We start from the raw sequence: 19,260 nt of genomic DNA, 5'->3' as shown, positions 1-19,260 counted from the left end.
ATAAGACACCCCAGACGGTGTCCTGAACAAAAAAAATGAATTGTAAAGAAAATGGGTGGAGGACCAAAGGCGGGAGAGGAAGAGGGGGGAGGGTGGGGGTGGCAATGGTGCGGGAGGAGGGTGAGTGAGCTGTCAGCCATGCAGAATAGTAGTACACCTCATCTTGTTATCCTTTCTAGTTTGGGCGGCGCGTTTGCTTTTTCGAGATAACAGGCGGTTCACTCCAGATTGTTGCTTTTGAGTTAGTTAAGCCGACTATGCTTATTTGTGTTCAGCTCGTGGTCGGTACTGCAGGTGTTGGAGCAGAATGTGTTGTCTCGGTGTCCCGTGTTGACGTCGTATAACAGCATGACGTGTGTGTGGATCTGGACTGTCGGGGCTAAACTGAGCTCACGGTTTATGTAAACCTCCAACAGGCAACACAGTCCTTTGCATTTATACTGCACATTTCTGTATTTCTATTTGAATTCATGAAGTCCTGTAAACACTTTTTAAACTACTTCCATTACTACCACATTTTCCATATGCACAGGCCATAACACTTCATTTCTTCTGAAGTTTTCTTAATTTTTGTTACTGAGGGGCGCAGTATATTTTAGCTGCACCAGTCTGCCAGCATTGAAGAGGCCCAACTCCAGCAGTTTCTTATATACAGCCCTGGGTGGCGGCCATTCGCTCAGACCTGCTGCCTCCTCTTCACATGGTGTACGCCACCCAGTAGATCACGTTCACCACGGCGAAGGTGAAGGGGAACACGGCCCTGGCGTAGATGTCGATGGTGTCGGCGTCAATGGGCTTGCACGCGCAGTTGGAACAGCATTTCTTCTCCTCCGTGCACTCCTCCGGCTGCCTGGACCTTCTCCTCCTCGGCTCGGCCTCCTCGCTGCCGCCCTCCCCGGGGATTTCGCTGCTGGAGCGCTGTGGCCGCCCGTGGCGGTTGGAAATCATCACGCCCTGGTTCATGCCGGTGACCGACAGGGAAAACAGAACCATAGCCTGTTTGCCATTCTTCACAATGGACTGTGGGGGGGGGAGAGAGAGAGAGAGAGAGAGAGAGAGAGAGAACAGTTTGGAGTCGTTAAGCATCCAATATTCTACAAACGTGTTACTTCGCCAATCTACTGATGGACTAGTTGTGGAGAATCCAGATAAGATTTATAAACCCTGATGAATGTCAAGAGATAAAAGAGAGGGAGTAACATTTTTGTTTTATATTTTGAGAATTACATTAGCCACTATTTGTATTATTACGTTCCCCAATAGTTAACAGTAGAACGCCCCACACTTTTTGTTAAACCACCTCTTGTATTTCTTGCACTGCGCTACTGAACCACTTCACACACTTATTTTGCTTTATCATAAAAGTACTTTTTTTGCTCTTTTTTTTTTATCTATAAAGGACATGGCATTTGTAACTTTCTGCATTTTTTTTAAATAAAAACATTTAGCCCCGGACACTTCAGATATTTTTACAATAAAACATTACAGTCCTGAACTGCTCAGAGCTGTTCCTGAAACAAGGCTGATTAGGCTCTTGATTTTGAAAGAAATCTATGGTTTATTCAAGTAAAACTAATAATATAGCACGCTAAAGGCACTCTGTAACATTTAAATTGTTACAAATGGTTTTGTAAAAAAATTAAATTAAAACATTGTTCAAATAAGTTGCCGGAAGATTCTTTATTTTCTGTGCAAAAATCATATATTGTAAACTAACTAGCAACAAGATAAATGTAGTGGAGTAGAAGCAGAACTTGTTGTGAAAAGTAAACTTACAAGACTCAAGTAAAGTACAAATGGAAGGACAGTACTTGATTAAATGTAGTTACGTTTCGACTATTTTTGGTAGGTTCTTACAGTCCCTGATATTTTACCCTCATCAACAATGCATGCTGGGTCTCCACACATTTCCAATCACTTTTCAATGTCACTCATTTCAATCATGTTGTCATGTCTTTGTCGTCATTCTATCATTTGATGTCCTATTCTAAAAGGTATACCCCAGTAAGATGTATATCCACTGCAAAGCAAACAGGCAGTATGCTGAGAGTCACTGTCACTCCCTGACGGGAACTCTCCCGTTCCCCATCATGCTCTATAGAGATGCATTGTCTTGCTGAAGGTCAGTGGCACGGTTGCCTGTCAGCACCAGAGTTTGATGCGCCGGCAGAGGTCTATGTTTGAAGGGCGTGCTCATTACTCACAACACTCCCCTCCCCGGAGTTCCACATTGTGATCTGCTGATGGGGGGTACATGACAGGAATGATTTCCTCACCTCAGAGCTGAGCTTGTTGGCCTTCACCTTGGCCTTCTCTTTGAGTCTGTAGTCAGCGTTGTAGTGAGCGAAGGCGTACTCGATGAGTGCCGCGAACACAAACACGTAGCAGATCCAGAAGTAGACGTCCAGCGCCTTGATGGCTGACGCCCGAGGCAGGGAGGAGCGGGCGCTTACCATCAGTGTGGTCATGGTGAGCACGGTTGTGATCCCTGTGGAAACAATGCAGGCACAACATGCAGATGATGGTTATTCTTTAGTTTTTTTTTAGCCATTCTTGCAACAGAGTGCCTAAGTACAGCTGCACAGAGCCGCGAGCATAGCTGCAGGCTCTTTGTCTCATCGACAGACCACATATGTTGACTGTAGCAGCCATTTAACATTCATATTGCCTGCTACATTTTGTATAATAAGCCACGAGCTGATTATAGTGATGATTATCATCATCATCATCATCATCATCATCATCACTTTCTTCACAGTTTAAGCATAAACCTCGCAATACTGGAAGGGAACAGCACTTGAACAGTCACTCGGTGACACTTAAGTAATAAATCCCAATAACATCTGGCCAGATGCCAAGCCCCAATGTTAATTTCTACACATTAAATATCTAATAGGCATATTGCCATGAAATCTACTGAGGATATTATGCTCCTCGAAGGATGAACGTGGACATTTAATGAGCTTTCCTACTGTCGAGACAAGAAGTCCACACGGTACGCAACATTTCTCACTACCTGGGAGATTGCCATGAAAACTAAAAGTATATTTTGACTTTGTCTTTTCTCTGTTGCCAAAACCAGCGTGCATTTGACATTTGCAGTGGTCAATATTGTTCAGTACGATTAATCACATTCATCTACTCAAGATTTTAAACGTGTAGCCTGTGTAGAACTGAAAGTGCTGAGCGAGCTGCGGCATCTTAGTGCAGTAAAACATGACTGCGTGGTTTAACCTTTCTACAGATGCTACTTTGTTCCACCTTCTAAAATGTCATTTAAAAAAAAGTTAAAACAGACCTCATCAATCTATTACCAACCTAAGGATACACGAGCAGGGACGGCTGTTTGGCTGATCCAAAAGGACACCCAGGACATGGCGACCAGTAAGATGGAAGGCATGTATGACTGGATGATGTAGACGCCTCGATTACGTCTCAGCTCAAAGCGGAGGCTGAGCCTCGGAAATCGTCCCGCTGGGAAGCAGAAAACAGACACTGTGTTTAATTGCTTTGCTGTGTTTAGGAAATTAACACAATGTATAATTGCTTTACTGTTACTACATCATGGCTATGTGCTCACTTGTGCCCCTGGTGGCAAAGCTCCAAGATGCCAGACATAAAAGAAGTGCTGCAAAGCCACATTTTCCCAGCAGCAACTCCTATCATCTCTTAAACCTCCTGCCTGGCTCAGCAGCAAGCCTGACTTGATTCATTCCTTCTATGCATAGAATATTACCAGAGAAGTGCTTCAAGTTAAAATAGAAATCTTGCTTCAAAAAGAATCTGAGTCTTCCAGCGCAAGAGGCAAGCCAAATTGAAAAGCTCATATGGTACATAGTGCATAAAGCACTCGATCAAATGGAAGGAGCTATAGGACCGGCTCTATTGGAGCGCGCCTCGACAACAAGAAAAACAAAGCTAGATGGATGCTCACCAGATTTGAAGTTCATCATCTCAGTGACAAATCGATAGTCCGTGATGGTGAACTGGGAGAGCTCCAGTTTGTCCAGGCCGTGGATGTGTTTCTGACTATCTGACCAGTGGTACACAATGTCCTCTGAGGAGTAGCCATCTAGACGGAGGACAACAAGACACGTCATCAGTCCAACCCACAATGATGCAGTAATGTGAGGGTAGAGGTCGTGATGGAGAAAGCTTGGCGTCCCTTTACATTGGCAAGAACGACAATTCAAGAAGGCAAAAATGTCATCATGAATGTGCGAGGCAAGAAGCAGAGTTCATGCGAATCCAGACTTACAGCTCTCCAGGTCCAGCATACACTCCTGTTCATCCATGGGGTACTTGGTCAGGTCCATATCACACGCCACCGTTGAAGTGATTCTAGGAGCAAAGCAGCCCAGTTAATCATGACTTGATGTTCAGCACCTGTTGTTTCTTAGCAACTCACCCAACATGTTCGACTAACACATCGTTCACATTCACCTCTTTCCAGAGACTACAACATTGTATATTATTAGCTGAGATGAAAAGGAGCTCACTACTTTATAGCAATCATAATAAGTTTAAGAGAAGACCTAAAAAACAAAATTATTCTGTAAATACAACACTGACATATGTCATAAAGTCAAATAGCAAACGTTTACTCGTTTACACATCCAGAAGACGCAGAGCCACATTAATATTCACCTGGAGTCGTGTTTTTGGCCACCTGACGAATGCAAATTGAATATTCACTCTCCTTTTATCTCTGGTTTTCACCAACTCCTGAGAAGAGTATCTGGCACTTTAGCTGCTAAATGCTGGATCATGGCCACGATGCTAATGAGAGCAGCTAGGCTGAACCAATACACACGTTTATGGGCAATGAAACTAAAACGCATAGAAACAGATGTTTGAGCCTTGCTGCTCTGTCTCTCACTCTCTCCTCTATCTTTCTCTCTTTCTCTCTCCCTCTCTCCCTCTCTCTTCACTACTTCCGACAGCGCCCCACCTGCAGGCAACAAACATTGCTGCCCCATCGTGTCCCAGGGCCCTGAGATAATGCCCTATTATCAAATTAATTATTATGCCAAGTCAAGAAGACAAATTGTTTTAGCTCTTTAGTCTGGTGTGGTAAAACCGGAATGTTGCAAATGAGTGTGTATATATATATATATATATATATATATATATATATATATATACAAGACTTGACCAATCAGATTTGACTATATATTCTTAGTTGGGGACACTCCTACATTACATAGTAAATTAATCCGTTGTTGATGTAAAAATATCAATTATAGCAGCTTCAATGAAAAGCTTCACTAAACAGAAAAACAACAGCATTGGTTATTTGTTCAGCCAGATAAAACGAGATATGGGCGACCTTTTACAAAGAAGGTTGGGGTTGCACGGAAAGTGTAAAGCTGTGCTTCCTGAGACCGCTATTCGCCTCTTATCTCCTACCCACTGTCAATGCTGTTGTTCTTTAATCATGGCTGCAATCTTTTCCACACCTTAAGAAGAAAACCATCATATTAATCTTTTTGATAAACATTGTCATCCTACCAACAGGCAGCAGAAAGGAAAACGTATATGCGGGGTTTGGAAAGGCAACGACAAAGGATATAGTTTGTCATTTAGGTTTGGAGGATTATTTTTTTTCATCATAGCAGTAAAACGATTCTGTTTCAAAGTTCATGGATTTTACACTCACAGTAACACCCAATTGTGCTCTTTTGATAATTTACCTGGACCCACTTTACCTTTTCCATATTCCTCTACCTCCCCCATCTCTCTGCATCCTTGTCCATGCACATCAGACCATATCCGAGAACTTCATGTAAGCTTATGAAGTTAGTACCAAAAGAAACGACTCATTGTCTGATGGGATCTTGAGGGATTTGCATGCCAATGATAGGAGATGTCTGTGTTCTTAAATGTCTGGGAACAAAATCTGAAACAAGCGAGAGCTTTCTCTTCTAAAAAAGAACATCTTAGCACCCAGATACAAACTGTCTCGCTGGTTGTGTTGTCTGATCGTCAGACGAGTGGAGACGATAATCTGCTCGCTCGTACCGGCTGCTGTATAGAATGACTCCGTTGGGCTGAAGGCGAATGAGCTTGTTCTCCACGGTGACATCGTGGAACCAAGCAGATTTGGCGTTGACGATGAAGGTGTCGGGCACCCACAGCTTGTCCACGAATCGACTGTCCAGGCCCAGCGTCTTGTTGGTGTGATTGTAGGACAGGCGGTCATCGCGCCAGCTCTGCCGCAGGAACACGGTCATGGTGTAGTCCTGCCAAGAACAGCACGCAAACAAACACACAGGCGGCTGAGTCACGGGGAGACAAACTTTACAGAAAGAAAACACCTCTAACGCTACAGTGGGAGGGGAAAAAAAGAGGAATCATTATGTTGTTCTAAAACTCACTTTGAAACAAGAATATATTTATATATTTTATTTTTTAATGAAACAAAAATGTCTTTCGTGGCTCTCGCCGGCACCGTATGAAGTGGACATCGTCACCGTGACGACACCCATTGGTTCGTGGACTTTGAAGCCTCGAGTTTGACATTTGCCAGAAGTGACAAGAGGGTGGAGCTCAGTCCAGAACGTTGTAGGTTGGAGCTACTGTATGTAGTCAGTTGTGCCTTTTGCCTGATTTTCAGCTTTGGTTTTGAGCCTTTATTGGAATGCATGAACATATTTATTTGTGTGTAAAAGAATCAGGGTCACATACATAAAGTGCATCGACTAGATGTGGTTCTCACCATGCAAAATCCCTGAAAGTATCGAATTATCTAACAACTCAGCCAATGTGTCACACATGTTCACACTGAGTACTCTGAAACCCTCAAGTGGGATAATTCAGGATTATGCAAATAGCAAATCTTTGATCTGTGCCGCAAAGGGGAAGTTGAAGGGATGTCAGGAAATCTCTGTGTAGAAGGAAGGAGAAAGCGACTGTGTACGTTACCATGTTGGCTTCCGAGATGTGGTCAATGCTGGCCACCTCAATGGCCATGGACACGTTCACCGGTGGACCTGCGGACGGAGAAGTGAGAATAGAAAGCAAACCTCGCCTCCAAACAGACGCCATTTCTGCTCATTCTGAGCCCATCAGTCCCCTCCGCTCTCCATCTCCCATCTGTTTCCCCTCCCACCTACCATGATCCCACGTCTCAAACACTCCTACAGTGCATAGAGATTAAGCATTATCCAGTTTAACCATGCTAAGTGGCACATCACACTGTGGGCATTCATAAACAGCACTGGGCTTTCATGGACTCGCACAGAGTGAGCTTCTGCCAACATTCACATACTGACACACACGCACACACACACACACACACACACACGCACGCTAGCTAGCATTTCCACTCAACAGTTTGCCATATGATTAGCATGGAGTGTGCCTCAGTGATCGGATGCTAGAGGGCAGAAACTACAGGGGAGCTCACTGATGCAGAGCAGAAAGGCTATTTATACTGAGCATTAAGGAATCATATTTTACCATTCCCCACCATTCAACACCTTCCCATAACCATTTTTAAATCATATTCGGTTGGCCATACACTGGATGTAAAGTGTGAGAGGATTTACAATGGCATGTTCATTGCATGCCAATTGTCAGCCTGACAAGTTTAGAGGGTGTCAAATGATGCAATAGCAAGCATGTTTTACATATTATCCCCCAGTGATTAATAATACATTTAAAATAAATGCATAAGCAGTAACATGGAAAATTTGTCTTACTATATACTGAAAGGTACATATTAAAATGTCATTTTTTGTATCATAAAACCTAAAATAAATAACATGAATATTACACAAATACATTCGGATTCATAGATGCGTTTGATGCAATTCATTTTCATAGAACACTATATGTGTCTGTTTGAGAGCCATGCAATTAAACAGTGCAGTAAGTCGCTTTGGACAAAAAGCATCTGCCTCATGAATGTTATGTAAATGATTGTAATGTAAAAATGTTCTCCACAATACAATGGCACTTGTGAACCCTTTTTGTAAAGTACAAACAAATGGTTTGTTTCACAAATACGGTTTTCCATTTACACAAATCCAATCGTGTCCATGTTTGGATTTTTGACATAAAAAAAATAGAATCCATTCATAAAATATCTGTTATGAACGTCTCCCAAGCAAAACAAAATGCGATTAACAAATAGTCTTTGTACTTTCATAACCAAAATAATTGGTCTTAAATGATATTTTGCCACTTGTGCGTATACTCGTAAACGTGGATTCTCTTACAGTCACGCAAAAACACTTCTATGAATCCTTTTTTGGTATTATCATTATTTGTGCAAAAGTCATCGGTATTTTATTGTGGTCTAATGACACAAACATAACTCCGAAATAAAAGGCTATGGGATGTGAGTTGAATGAAGGGACCTCCTCCCAATAACACACATGATTCCTCAGCGGTCACCACCAGCCACTTCCTTTGAGCTGTCCTTTGTCAGCCGGTGTTCAACAGGAGTGCAGTCACCACGTGGTGCTGTGGTACGGTGCTCTGCGTATAGGCCTGTGGTGAAAGCGGTGCTCCTGCTCCACATTTTCACCTTTTGCTCAGCTGAGTTAAGCTGTGAGATTGAGAAATCTATCGCTGTGGTCATTGGATGTTTCACATCTTGCAGCCATTCTTAGCAACGTCTCTAGAGCGGCGCTCGTCGTTTTGCACCACCCGTCTCCCTCTCGTCCTTGAAGGGCGTCATCGTCCCCCGATAAGCCCCTCGATAAGCAAAGCCTCTCTCCCCACCTTGATGGTTTTCTTTCTTTTTTTTCTCGTGTCCTTAACAAATGACTCGCCTAACTGAAGAGTCAAAGCCGGTATTTGCGTAAGGTAAATACGGCTTTGTTTTCAAATGTCGTACGAGAAGGGGAAAAAAAAGAAGAGACAACCTCTCTAGGATAATGGAATTGGAGAATGAAATGTGAACGCCCCGGGTTGCTGCAACTTGAGGTGGGTGATGCTAAGGATGGCTGTAAATGTGAGGGGGTGAAATGCAACCCAACGCCACGAGCAGTAGATCTCATACTCACCTCCTATCCCAGGGCGAAAATTTCTGGCATAGCCCTTCATTAACTCATCCAGGTTCGGTAACCAGGATATTTGAATGTCTTTACCTACATAGTCCCCAATGTCACTCAGCATGGCCCTAAAGGAGACACACAGCAAACACAGCAGCCTTCAGACGTCGTCCAGCTACCTCAGGATACAGACGGGAACGTGCACAGGTCAAAACACACCTCTGAATGAAAAAAAAGAGAATCTCAAACATTTTCTTTAGTTTGAGAAAATTAACCCAGAATCATTCATTTGTCTTTTAAAGATGCACAATTGGTTTAGTTTTTTTGGGGGGGGTGGGGGGGTTTGCCACGTAAGGGAAGCAGAAACAATCTGTTAACACCAGAATGACATATTGTAAAGTTCAGGCAGACTGTTGGTAACTAATTGCCTATCTACACATCCAGCCAGCACAGAGCAACATGTACATGTTTATTTATTTTATGTTTATTAAATGTATAAGAATAAAAGAAGTCTCTCTGCCGTATCCTACAAATCCATGTTCTCTAAAAATCTTTTTTGAATTATTCATTACTGAATTGGGATACTATAGTTCGACATATTTTCACATACATGTTCATAAGAGATTTAAGTTGGATAAAGCAAGCTCTCTGTTTATATTGATACTTTTTTTTTAATTTATACAATAACATGCCGCAAAGCACACATTTCCATGCATCTATAAGTCACATTGAGTGCAATGCACGTGCTCTCAAATGAGCCGAATGAAAAATGTAACCAATGAATTAGTATGCGTTATCATAAAAAAAAAAAAAACATCTCATTAGTTGGGGATTCTTGGATGGGATTGACCACATTCTACTGACACTGAATGTCAGAACAAAGCGCTAGCCGTCACTTGTATCCTCCCAAATAATCCTGCATCCAGCATATGAAAGCCACATGGGTTGAAGCCACATTGGCATATTTTCCTTCATTTGTGTCTCCAGAGTGCGTCCGCAAGGAGCCTGATCCAAATCTAGCAGTGCGGCTTCAGATTTCACAGAGCTCAGCCGGAGCGTCCTGCTGCGCCTCAGTCCATGGAGCTCGGCCACCATTTTATTCAAACGAGACGGGTCCTCATTAGACCACATATCCCCATTTAATAAGGCTTTTTAGGTTAGCACCTTATTATATTGCTGTCTCTCGTGTGGGGCAGCGACACCTCGACTCAAGCAGTGCTTTTAGCTTTTCCCATTCCTCTAACCTCTCGAGAGCTGAATAATAGGATATAGGGGGCGTCCTTTTATATGTATATCGTATAAAAGGACGCCCCCCAACAGCCCTGAAGCCCTCGGGGAGTCCCAGAGGGCCCACGGCCTGCGTCTGACAGACGCTGCCTCCGTGTAGGATGTAACAAGAGCAGCACAGCTCAGACCACCAGGTGGCAGTTTTGGATTCTAAAACAGAGGCTGTAAACAAGATGACACGCAGATAAATATTGCAGTATGGACCCTAATGTATTTGAGTTTACGTCAGGTCAGTTGCGTCGCCATGGGAGACACTATGCTGTCACTCAATAGAGCAGAGAATTACCCATTCATATTTTTCATATACAATCTGTGGCAAAGAATCTGACTTTAGAAGCTAAAACTGCCATCCAGAGTTGAAAGAGCCGGCTGACGTGTGATAAAGGAAGTGAATGAAGTGAAAGGTTTCACTGACATTCAAAATAACAAAGGCCGGGGGTGGCATTGACAGGGAAATGGACCGTATGGGAGCTTGATCGAAGACGTAATTATTGACCAACAATGAAAAGCCATTCAGCTGACATTTGGAGAAAGTCGACATCCTAGTGAGCGAAGCATGACACCCGCGGCTACGTGGAAAACTGACCCCCTCAGCAAAAAAAGGAAAAGCATGTAATAATTATCAGCATGAAATAGTAAAAAAAAAACATTAATAACTTTTCCCTGGTGAATCCGTGTTGTCGTGGCAGATGTATTTTTAGCCTGGCAATCACTGTCATGTCTGAAATAAATTGGGAGCACCGAGCGGATTAATTAATCACCGCGTGACTCCTGGATTTCTTCACTAATTGGTACTTTCTAAATATGGAAATAAAGACCTTTTCCTTTAAGAAGTCCATTAGCACACCATTTAAAACAGGCCTCCTCACATGGAGGGACGAGGGAGGCCAATCCTATCGTAATGTGTTTGTGTTCATTTTTCAGGATTCTTAGTATTGCAATCCCTGACTTCACGAGGTGTATTTATATTTACCGATTATAGAAAAGTAGCATTGTGTCCCCTTTATGTCACAGACCAGTGGAAGCCCTATATCATCTCTTTTTGAATTTATCTGTTTATCTGTTGGCTATTGCTGCTCCTCTCCTCTTATACACCACATCAGAAGCGCTTCTTATTTATTGAATCCAAAATACTTAGCAGATGTCAAATGTGAACGCTTAGTAAACTTACAAGTATCCCTGATGCTTCTCCAACAATAATTGTAACAAACTAACAAAATGGGCATTTATTTTAAATTGTCACAGACATATTGCTTCAATTAAACGCTGCTCTCTAAAGAGCAGGTCCGACTTCATCTGACTTTCTAAATTGATGTTATTGTTTGAGAAAAACGTGAAAGTATTTACTCTGGGATTTCCCGACCCGAATATGCATTTTTTTTAAAAGCCGAACTGCAACATACGCAGCTCTCCAAAATATAGGATATCACTGTGTGCTGCTGAAAGACATGCAAGGGCTCTCTGTGGAGATCCTCTAAACAGTCAACGTAAACCCCTCTATTTTCTCAGCCCTCCATCCATGACAAACAGCGCCGAGTGTGTTTCCCTTTCTGTAAACGTCCCTCCGAAAGGCCTGGATCTGCACCGTCTGTTGATGAGCTAACATTAAACAGACGAGGAGAGGAGACAGGAGGAGAAGAACAACACAAAGAGCAGCAGCCACTCTTAAATTGATGGCCTCTTTCCTTTTTTTGTTGTCATTTCACCACAGATAGAACACATATATATATACAGAAATGAGAAATAAATAATAACAAAAAGGGTCTGTTTGCTCTGCCCTCTCAAAAACATTCAAGTGTTCTTATCTTGTGTTGTCGTTGACATGTAAACATCGTCCATTTCTCATGACATTGCTCCTCTTGAGCTCTTATCCTGTGAGTTAACACTTCCATATCAGACATATCGGTCACGATTTTCAACCATCCATGTTGTGATGGCGGTTCTATCGTGTGCCATCTCTTCGTAAAAGCCTTTTTAATAGCTGCTAGCAGAATGTTCAGCACCTGTCTTCCCCTAACACGGTGTCTGTTGCCATGTTACAAAAGTAGAGAAACAGACAGGACTTGTGTGTCATAGCCCAGAATTGTGACAATAACCATATGGACATTTCCCCAAAACTGTAAAATTCCCGGGCATAGCCAAAATACATGGAGTGGTCTACATTTACTGCCCCACATTTACTGCAACATGGTTGAACAATAGACAGACATTTGTTTGTAATTTACAGGGTGATAAAGAATCTGATTATACATTTTTCCAACAATGTTCTCTCCAAGTTCGCGCAGATGTTGAGGATTATTGTATTCTCCAAATATTGGACCATTCATCCTAACATCCTAATATTCACACCAAGTTCCTGTTCCCATTTCAGTTTTTCATAAAATGTTGTATTTCCTAATTTTTCCATCAGATTTTGATATAAAGTTGATATGCTTCTGTATTTCTTTCAGTTGTAAGCTCCTATCATGGTTCTAATTATCCTATTTGGCCTCTTTTTATTTGTGAACGCAGTGTGAGGCACGCACTAACAAGCCTAATTGCTTTCTTACACTCACACCGCTAGTTACTTGAGCACGAGCATGTGTGCATTACAGTTTTCTTTTAGCAAACACATCGTTTAATGGACTACATTAACACTCTGGATATATTGTTTTGCATTTATGTGAGGAATCCAAGGAGCAGCATACTATTTATTTGACGTGTTACTGAATGAATATTGCATTTTTACCTTTCTATCCGCTCAATTGACAACATTAGGTAAAGAATCCTTTTGACTTTTCTTTATTTCTTTAATCCAAATTTCCTAGATCCTAGCATTTAATGTTCTGAGGAAAATGAGGAAAATTGTGAATGTTGAAAAAAAAGATATGGGGAAATAGGAAATGGATAAACGATTGAAAGTGTGCTGTTTGAACAAGGGGGGTGGGAAAGAAAAATGGCTTTAACAGTTTTTTGTATTTGTCCAAACTTTTTTTCCATTTAAAGTGGATGAAATGTCACACACATGGCACAGAAACTAAGTGTGCACCAATGGATCAAGAGTTAGCATCCTGAGTCCCACAATAGTGTGTGGAGACTTTTTTATACATATATTAAACAAAATACAAATACAAGCTGATGTTTCCCTAACTTTTACTAAAGTGCGCTGAGTCCATCATTTTGTTCCTCTCACATATATTCAGTATTTATATATTCAGTATAACGTCTTCCGTGACTCCAGAGAGTTTTTGCCAAGTCTGATAAAGTTTTAGGGGCGTGGACATTTACCGAGCAGGGAGGGTCCAAAGAAAAGAGTCAGTTAGTTGCATTATGGGAAGGATCCAGGGACGAGAAGTCAGGACCTCTTGATGGGCTTATATTTATGTTTGTGCTGTCAAAGTGAAATTATATCTCCAATAAGCAAGTGCCCGATTGCTGTCAGAGATTTCTTTTTTTTGTTCAAGATTTCTGATACATTTGATCAATCCAAATGTGAATGCTTGTATGCCTATTTAAACTAATTCGAAAACAGAATATTTGTGTTTGGAAGTGTTTCTTTTTGCTGTTTCCATGCAGTGCGTCGCCTCCAATCCAGCAGGAGGCTTTTAGTGGAAGCACTGAATTGTCCCCGCACCTCCTCCCTCTGCTGCTCAAAGGCACTTAAGCAGTGTAGGGTCTGAACACTGACTCTCCATAGTTACAGGCTGCTCTCTCTGACCACGAGGCCTCCGTTCCTTCCTCACGAACACAGAGATCTACAGGGGGTCTGCTGGATGGACATAGTCTACTGTACTGTACTGTACTGAGGAGATCTACAGCACAGCAGGTGCTTTCAAAAGGCTGCAGGGCGAACATTACGATCAGTGAGGATCCTCAAAGATTATTTCAGAGGCTTGAATCCTCACCTTCAGTATTGTGTTCATATGAACTGCAAATCATACAGAACATATTTCCACATCCTTGTGTTCACCTGACAAAACGAGAGGCTGATAAACAGATTACTGAATGACTTTCTTCCTCTTCTGTAGTTGTCAGTTGTTGTTGGTTAATTGAGAAGCTCTACTTTAAAGGGAATAACTGGTCATATTAAAACAATATCTTATTGAGTTATCGAAGGCGTCCACTCGTGAAAACTATGGTTAAAGTCCAATTAATAAATATGTTCTGTTTCAGTCATTTATCAGGTTGGAAAATAGCAGTGCTTCTCAAATCTGTGCTTTTCTTATCCCATATTGCAAAAGTGAACACATTTGTGTGGGGTTTATGATTGTTGAATTGCAATAACACACACATTAAGGTAAAAATGCTGTATCAGAGCATTCTCCACACGTGCAGGAATTTGGACGTGAAATATTGAATCTTTGATTTATTAATTGTACTTAGTCAAATGCTGATACATCTAGTATACATTTAACGATGGAATACAATATATCCATCAAGTTTTCATTTATACCCCCAAGTATACCCCCCCCCCCCCCCCCCCCCCCCCCCCCTCTCCCACCCGCTGCAGGAGCAGAGTTGGGTTCATGCAGCCAGAGGAACATGATCCAATCACGGTGTTATTGGGAAATGTACTCTTCGGTCAGCAGGAGACATTTATCCGCTGACTCAGCCTCTTACACAGATTGGTTCGGAGCACTGTGTCATTTTGCCGTTTTAAGGACAAGTGTGACAGATCAGAGAGGTCGTGACAAGCTGGGATTAAATCCTGCTGCAACGTATCTTGCTGCCACATCTTGCTAAACCATAATATGACCACATACAAACAAAATGTTTACGGTCTCACAACTCCTCTGGCTGTTTACCTGGCAAGCTGAAACATGCGACTGAGCTTTTCTTGTCCATATTGCAAGATGAATTAGCATCTACGATTAGACTAGATGATCAAATATGTTGACGTTATTAACATCCAATAACATCAGCCCTCATGCAGGGCTCCTATTGGCCCTCAACCCTCCTACTCTCCGTGCACTGTGAATGCTTCCTATCTGATCCACAGCCGACTACGAATGATAGAGTTGAGGTTTGATTTGTGTTTCATTACACGATACTGATAGCCCCAAAAATTAATCACCTGAATATTATGCCGCCTCGTTTGTTTTTGCATCAGCTAGTTTTGTGGTCATTCGATTACATGCTAATTGATTTAGAAATAGGAAAATAGAATTTGGTTATAAACTCATGTTTTGCCGTGTGCAATTACAAGTATATATTATACAAATATATTGTTCTGTTCTCAATTTCTTTGGAATAGCATGATTTAATTTCCCAATAGGCCTTTTTTTGCACCTTTTTGAACTTCCAGCTAGAAGTGCACAGCCCAGAGCAATGGTGTAAAGCTGCTAAAGTGGTCAATCGAGAGCATGAAGTGCCGGCCGCTCGCAGCTAACGGTGCAGACGGCGCCAACAGTGCAAACAACATCAGCTGTAACCCTGTCATGAGCTCTGTGTGAGGGCGGGGCGGAGCGGCGGCCACGAGCTAGCGGATTGGTGCACGCTCATATGCACTAAAAACATGCGCAGCTTTGCCCGACTATGTCAACAATAGACAACAGTTGTTGTGACGCTGTATTTATGCACTTTATAGTGCCCTCAAACATTTTGTGACATTTTCTGCTAACAATCCCCACACAATTTTATGGATTTGAAAATTGCAGTCGTGCAACACGACACATGTCAGTTGGTCGCTTGGTCGGGACCCTTGACGTCACTTTCTCACTATGACGCTCCATTCGGGTCCAACATCATGGTTGGACTTAAAATAAGTATATAAAACCAGGTGAAAAGTAAACGACGTAACAAAACAATCTTTTACACGCTCTTCTGTCCAGCGCCTCGTATTTGTCGTGCTTTTCTGAGTCCCTTTCTGTGAATTGTGAAGGGTGACACTTCAGCTGGGAAAGAAAAGCCGTGAAAATGACGCCACACCAAAGGCGGCGAGGCGTAACTCAGCAAAGCAACTTTGGTGAAATGGATAAATGAGGAGCTAAATAGGGAACTGGAGTCATTCTGTTCAGAGCGAGAGAAGGAAACAGTTTGCAACTTTCAACCACCAAAGGCAAAACGTGTGTGTGCACGTGCGTGCATGTGTGTGCGTGTGTGTGTGTGTGTAGGTGTGTGTGTGTGTGTGTGTGCGTGTGTGCGAGGGAGAGAGAGCTGACACATAATGAGGTGCAAGAAAAAGCCTCCACTCTGCATTGTACTGGGAACAAAACAATAATAACAGCAGTGGCTCGGGGCAGGGAAAAGCCAATTACAATAGCTGTTACTCCCTCTGCTGGTGGACAGCCAAGAGGGACAATAGAAGTGATTTGTCCAAATTTCACCCAAAGCTTAAGTAGCTTCACCCTTTGCCCTTTTTCAGTGGAGGCACTTGCCAGAATATGGGCTTCGGGGGGGGGGGACTGGGGCTCGGCAGTGGATGCTGATTATCCCAAGAATTGGATGCTTGTGAAAGCTCATGGATGAGAGCGCGAGGGGCATGCCGACCGCACACAGATGAATGTGTCGTGGAGGCCTCCATTCAACGTGTATATAAAGTTCGGAGCACTAAAACTGGCCACGGCGGTTTGGACACACCTGGTTTAGCCAGCTGACAAAAAGCAACCTGTTTTGTATTCAAGACAGCCGCGTGAGAAGGTCATTTACAATGCTGACAATCAGAGGTCAATTCCAATGTACACACTAAGTTCAAGGTTGCCTTAGCACGTATAGGATCTTCATTTTACCCTGCAAATCTCATCTCACTATAAATCCACAGATGAAAGCACTAAAATTAACTCTGAAAGACTCATTTCAGCTTAATGTGCAGCAAACAGGAGGCGTCAAGTCTGAGACAGCAGCTGTCCATCTGTTAACTCCCTCCCTTTCCTTAAACTCTCCAAACTGGGCTTCTGTCTATGTTGGCGGCACCATCTGACCCTGATGGAACAGGCACGCACTCACCCTCAAATAAAATTAATCTCCATAAAATAAAATAAAAATGAATAAATAAATTTAAAAAACGCCACCTCTCTCTATGCATATGCATTATGCAAATAGCGTCATCAAGTCCTCTATGTGCCCGCAGGTGAAGCAGAGGAGAAAGCAGACTTCGGGTTGTGGGTGGGAAGAAGTGCACATGCATACTGGAAGCGTTATAACCGCACGTTAATATTAATAAGGTGACGTCGTGGGAGGCGATACGCCGCAAGGGAGATCAAACTTTAAATGATGTTGATTATTCTAAAGTATGATGTGTGTTGATTGTCTCGTGATGTACCGTCCAGAGAGGTGTTGGTATTGTAATGATCTCCTCGTAATGGTATTCTCATTTGTAGTGGTCGTTTGCCTTTTCCGATCAACTTTGTATTCACCTATTTTGTATTCATTTATTTTATTTTGCTGTGGTGCGAAGTAGAAATAACCTGCCAGAAGTAAAAAAAAATAATAAGAAATAATAAAGCAAAGCTGATCTCACCAGGTAAAAATATCCCCTCCAAGGAAGAGCAGAACCAGACTCGCCAGGAAAGTTGGGATCTCCATACCACACGCGTTGTGGTTAATAATTCAGGGTACAATAAGAAAGAAAGAAAAAAAGTTTCCCAGGATTGAAATCGACGACAAAAGCCACAGCCAAGAGTTTTATTTCAGCGCGCTCTCCTCGTGATCCGGCGCCGTCGAGGAGAAAGTAGAGTGCGCTGGTGCTGATGCAGCTGAGGGTGGTGGAGGTGGAGGTGATGGTGATGGTGATGGTGACCCCATGGCCATGCTCCCCAGTTCCTCCGCGTCCAGGAGCGCACAAGAGCCGATCTAAACAAAAGTCCCGGTTCCGAGCGCAACAACGAGCCGATCTAACACCGCCGCCAGTCCGCCAGCAACAGAGCAGAGAGAGGGAATGGGGAGGGAGGGATGGAGAGAGAGAGAAAGAGAGAGAGAGAGAGTGAGCGTGAGAGTGAGAGTGAGAGTGAGAGTGAGAGTGAGAGTCACTAATCTGTCAATTTCCTCCCTTGCTTGGCTTCTAAACGTCAGATTCAATCTGGCCGGGGGAAGGGAGGGGCCACGAGCTGTATATTATGTAATGTTGAACATATTCGAATCAAGGCATTGTGGTAATTACTCACTCTAATAACGTCGTATTTCACTCTGGTGGAAAAGGGACTAACGGGAAAAAGCATATGAGGGGGGCCCAAAGTGTGCAGGGGCTTGAGTTGGTCTGGTTGGTTCCCCCCCCCCCCCTTATTAATAGGAATGAGTTTTCACAAAGTCAGTTTCTGGGTAAGTATATCTGAACACCAAATCCCACATATTTAGGATACACTTTGTTATCTTTTTTTACTAATTAGTAAAATGAGTTCCCCCGGGGAGGTCCACTCCACTTTGGAGGGCTCAGCTCGGGGGATAACTGGTGATGAGTTCTCCTAAAATGAAAACAAGTCTTCACTCTGGAACAGCTGACTGCACCAAGTTGATTTGGGCTTTTGGTCAGCAGAATAACGTGAGGAAGGAACCATACTGCAAACTTAAGACCTCCGGCCCAGACTGTTCCCCAGTTAATTATGTTACAATGCAGATCTGAATATGTCTCGTATCTGGATCCTGTCGAGGTTATATCACTTTTCACACCATGGGCCCAAAGACCACTGTTTGAAGCGATAAAGTGTCCACAGGAATCCAGTGGGGATTCAATGTAGCATCACAAAGTAAGATGAGACACACACAGACACATACGACGGGGCCATAGTGGCTCATAAAGGGGTTAAGGTCCCGAACATAAACCGTCCATCAGGGACCTTCACTGAATGGCATTGTCCATCTCCCAACCGGCTCCTGTACTTTCAACCCTTGACTAAAGGCATAAAAATGCCCCCCAAGATACTAAAAAACATTAATATAAAGAACACAAATTATATACATAATATGTAAAATGCATGGGCGCCACGACAAAATATATAAAACTATGTATTATAGGACTATCAACAACATTCACAGTGTAATAAGATTAAAGATGCTA

The 19,260-nt window shown here is 42.7% G+C and overlaps 1 protein-coding gene across 1 annotated transcript; it reads right to left on the bottom strand.

The window, feature by feature from the left end:
- Positions 1-696: 696 nt before the first annotated feature.
- On the bottom strand, positions 697-17,792 carry gabrd (gamma-aminobutyric acid type A receptor subunit delta). The gene is made up of 9 exons (XM_034537164.1): positions 17,728-17,792; positions 9,015-9,130; positions 6,925-6,992; positions 6,022-6,242; positions 4,259-4,341; positions 3,935-4,072; positions 3,319-3,474; positions 2,277-2,488; positions 697-1,020 (listed from the first exon to the last, which is right to left on the bottom strand). Exons 1-9 carry the CDS (start codon positions 17,790-17,792, stop codon positions 697-699), a joined length of 1,383 nt encoding a protein of 460 aa, XP_034393055.1.
- Between the last annotated feature and the right edge of the window lie 1,468 nt (positions 17,793-19,260).

The sequence above is a fragment of the Cyclopterus lumpus genome, chromosome 7 (genome assembly GCF_009769545.1).
Source record: "Cyclopterus lumpus isolate fCycLum1 chromosome 7, fCycLum1.pri, whole genome shotgun sequence".
Lineage (NCBI taxonomy): Eukaryota > Metazoa > Chordata > Actinopteri > Perciformes > Cyclopteridae > Cyclopterus > Cyclopterus lumpus.
Note: the sequence above shows the minus strand (reverse complement) of the source record. Positions and strands in the feature narration are given on the sequence as shown.

What these genes read in the sequence shown, in the direction of transcription:
- gabrd (XM_034537164.1), bottom strand. Translation starts at nt 17,792, where the DNA reads ATGGAGATCCCAACTTTCCTGGCGAGTCTGGTTCTGCTCTTCCTTGGA. An exon ending in GGAGGGGATATTTTTACCTG is followed by an intron (nt 9,131 to 17,727) that starts GTGAGATCAGCT and finishes TGTCTCCTTTAG; the next exon opens with GGCCATGCTGAGTGACATTG. An exon ending in CCAACAAGCTCAGCTCTGAG is followed by an intron (nt 1,021 to 2,276) that starts GTGAGGAAATCA and finishes CCCCCCCCACAG; the next exon opens with TCCATTGTGAAGAATGGCAA.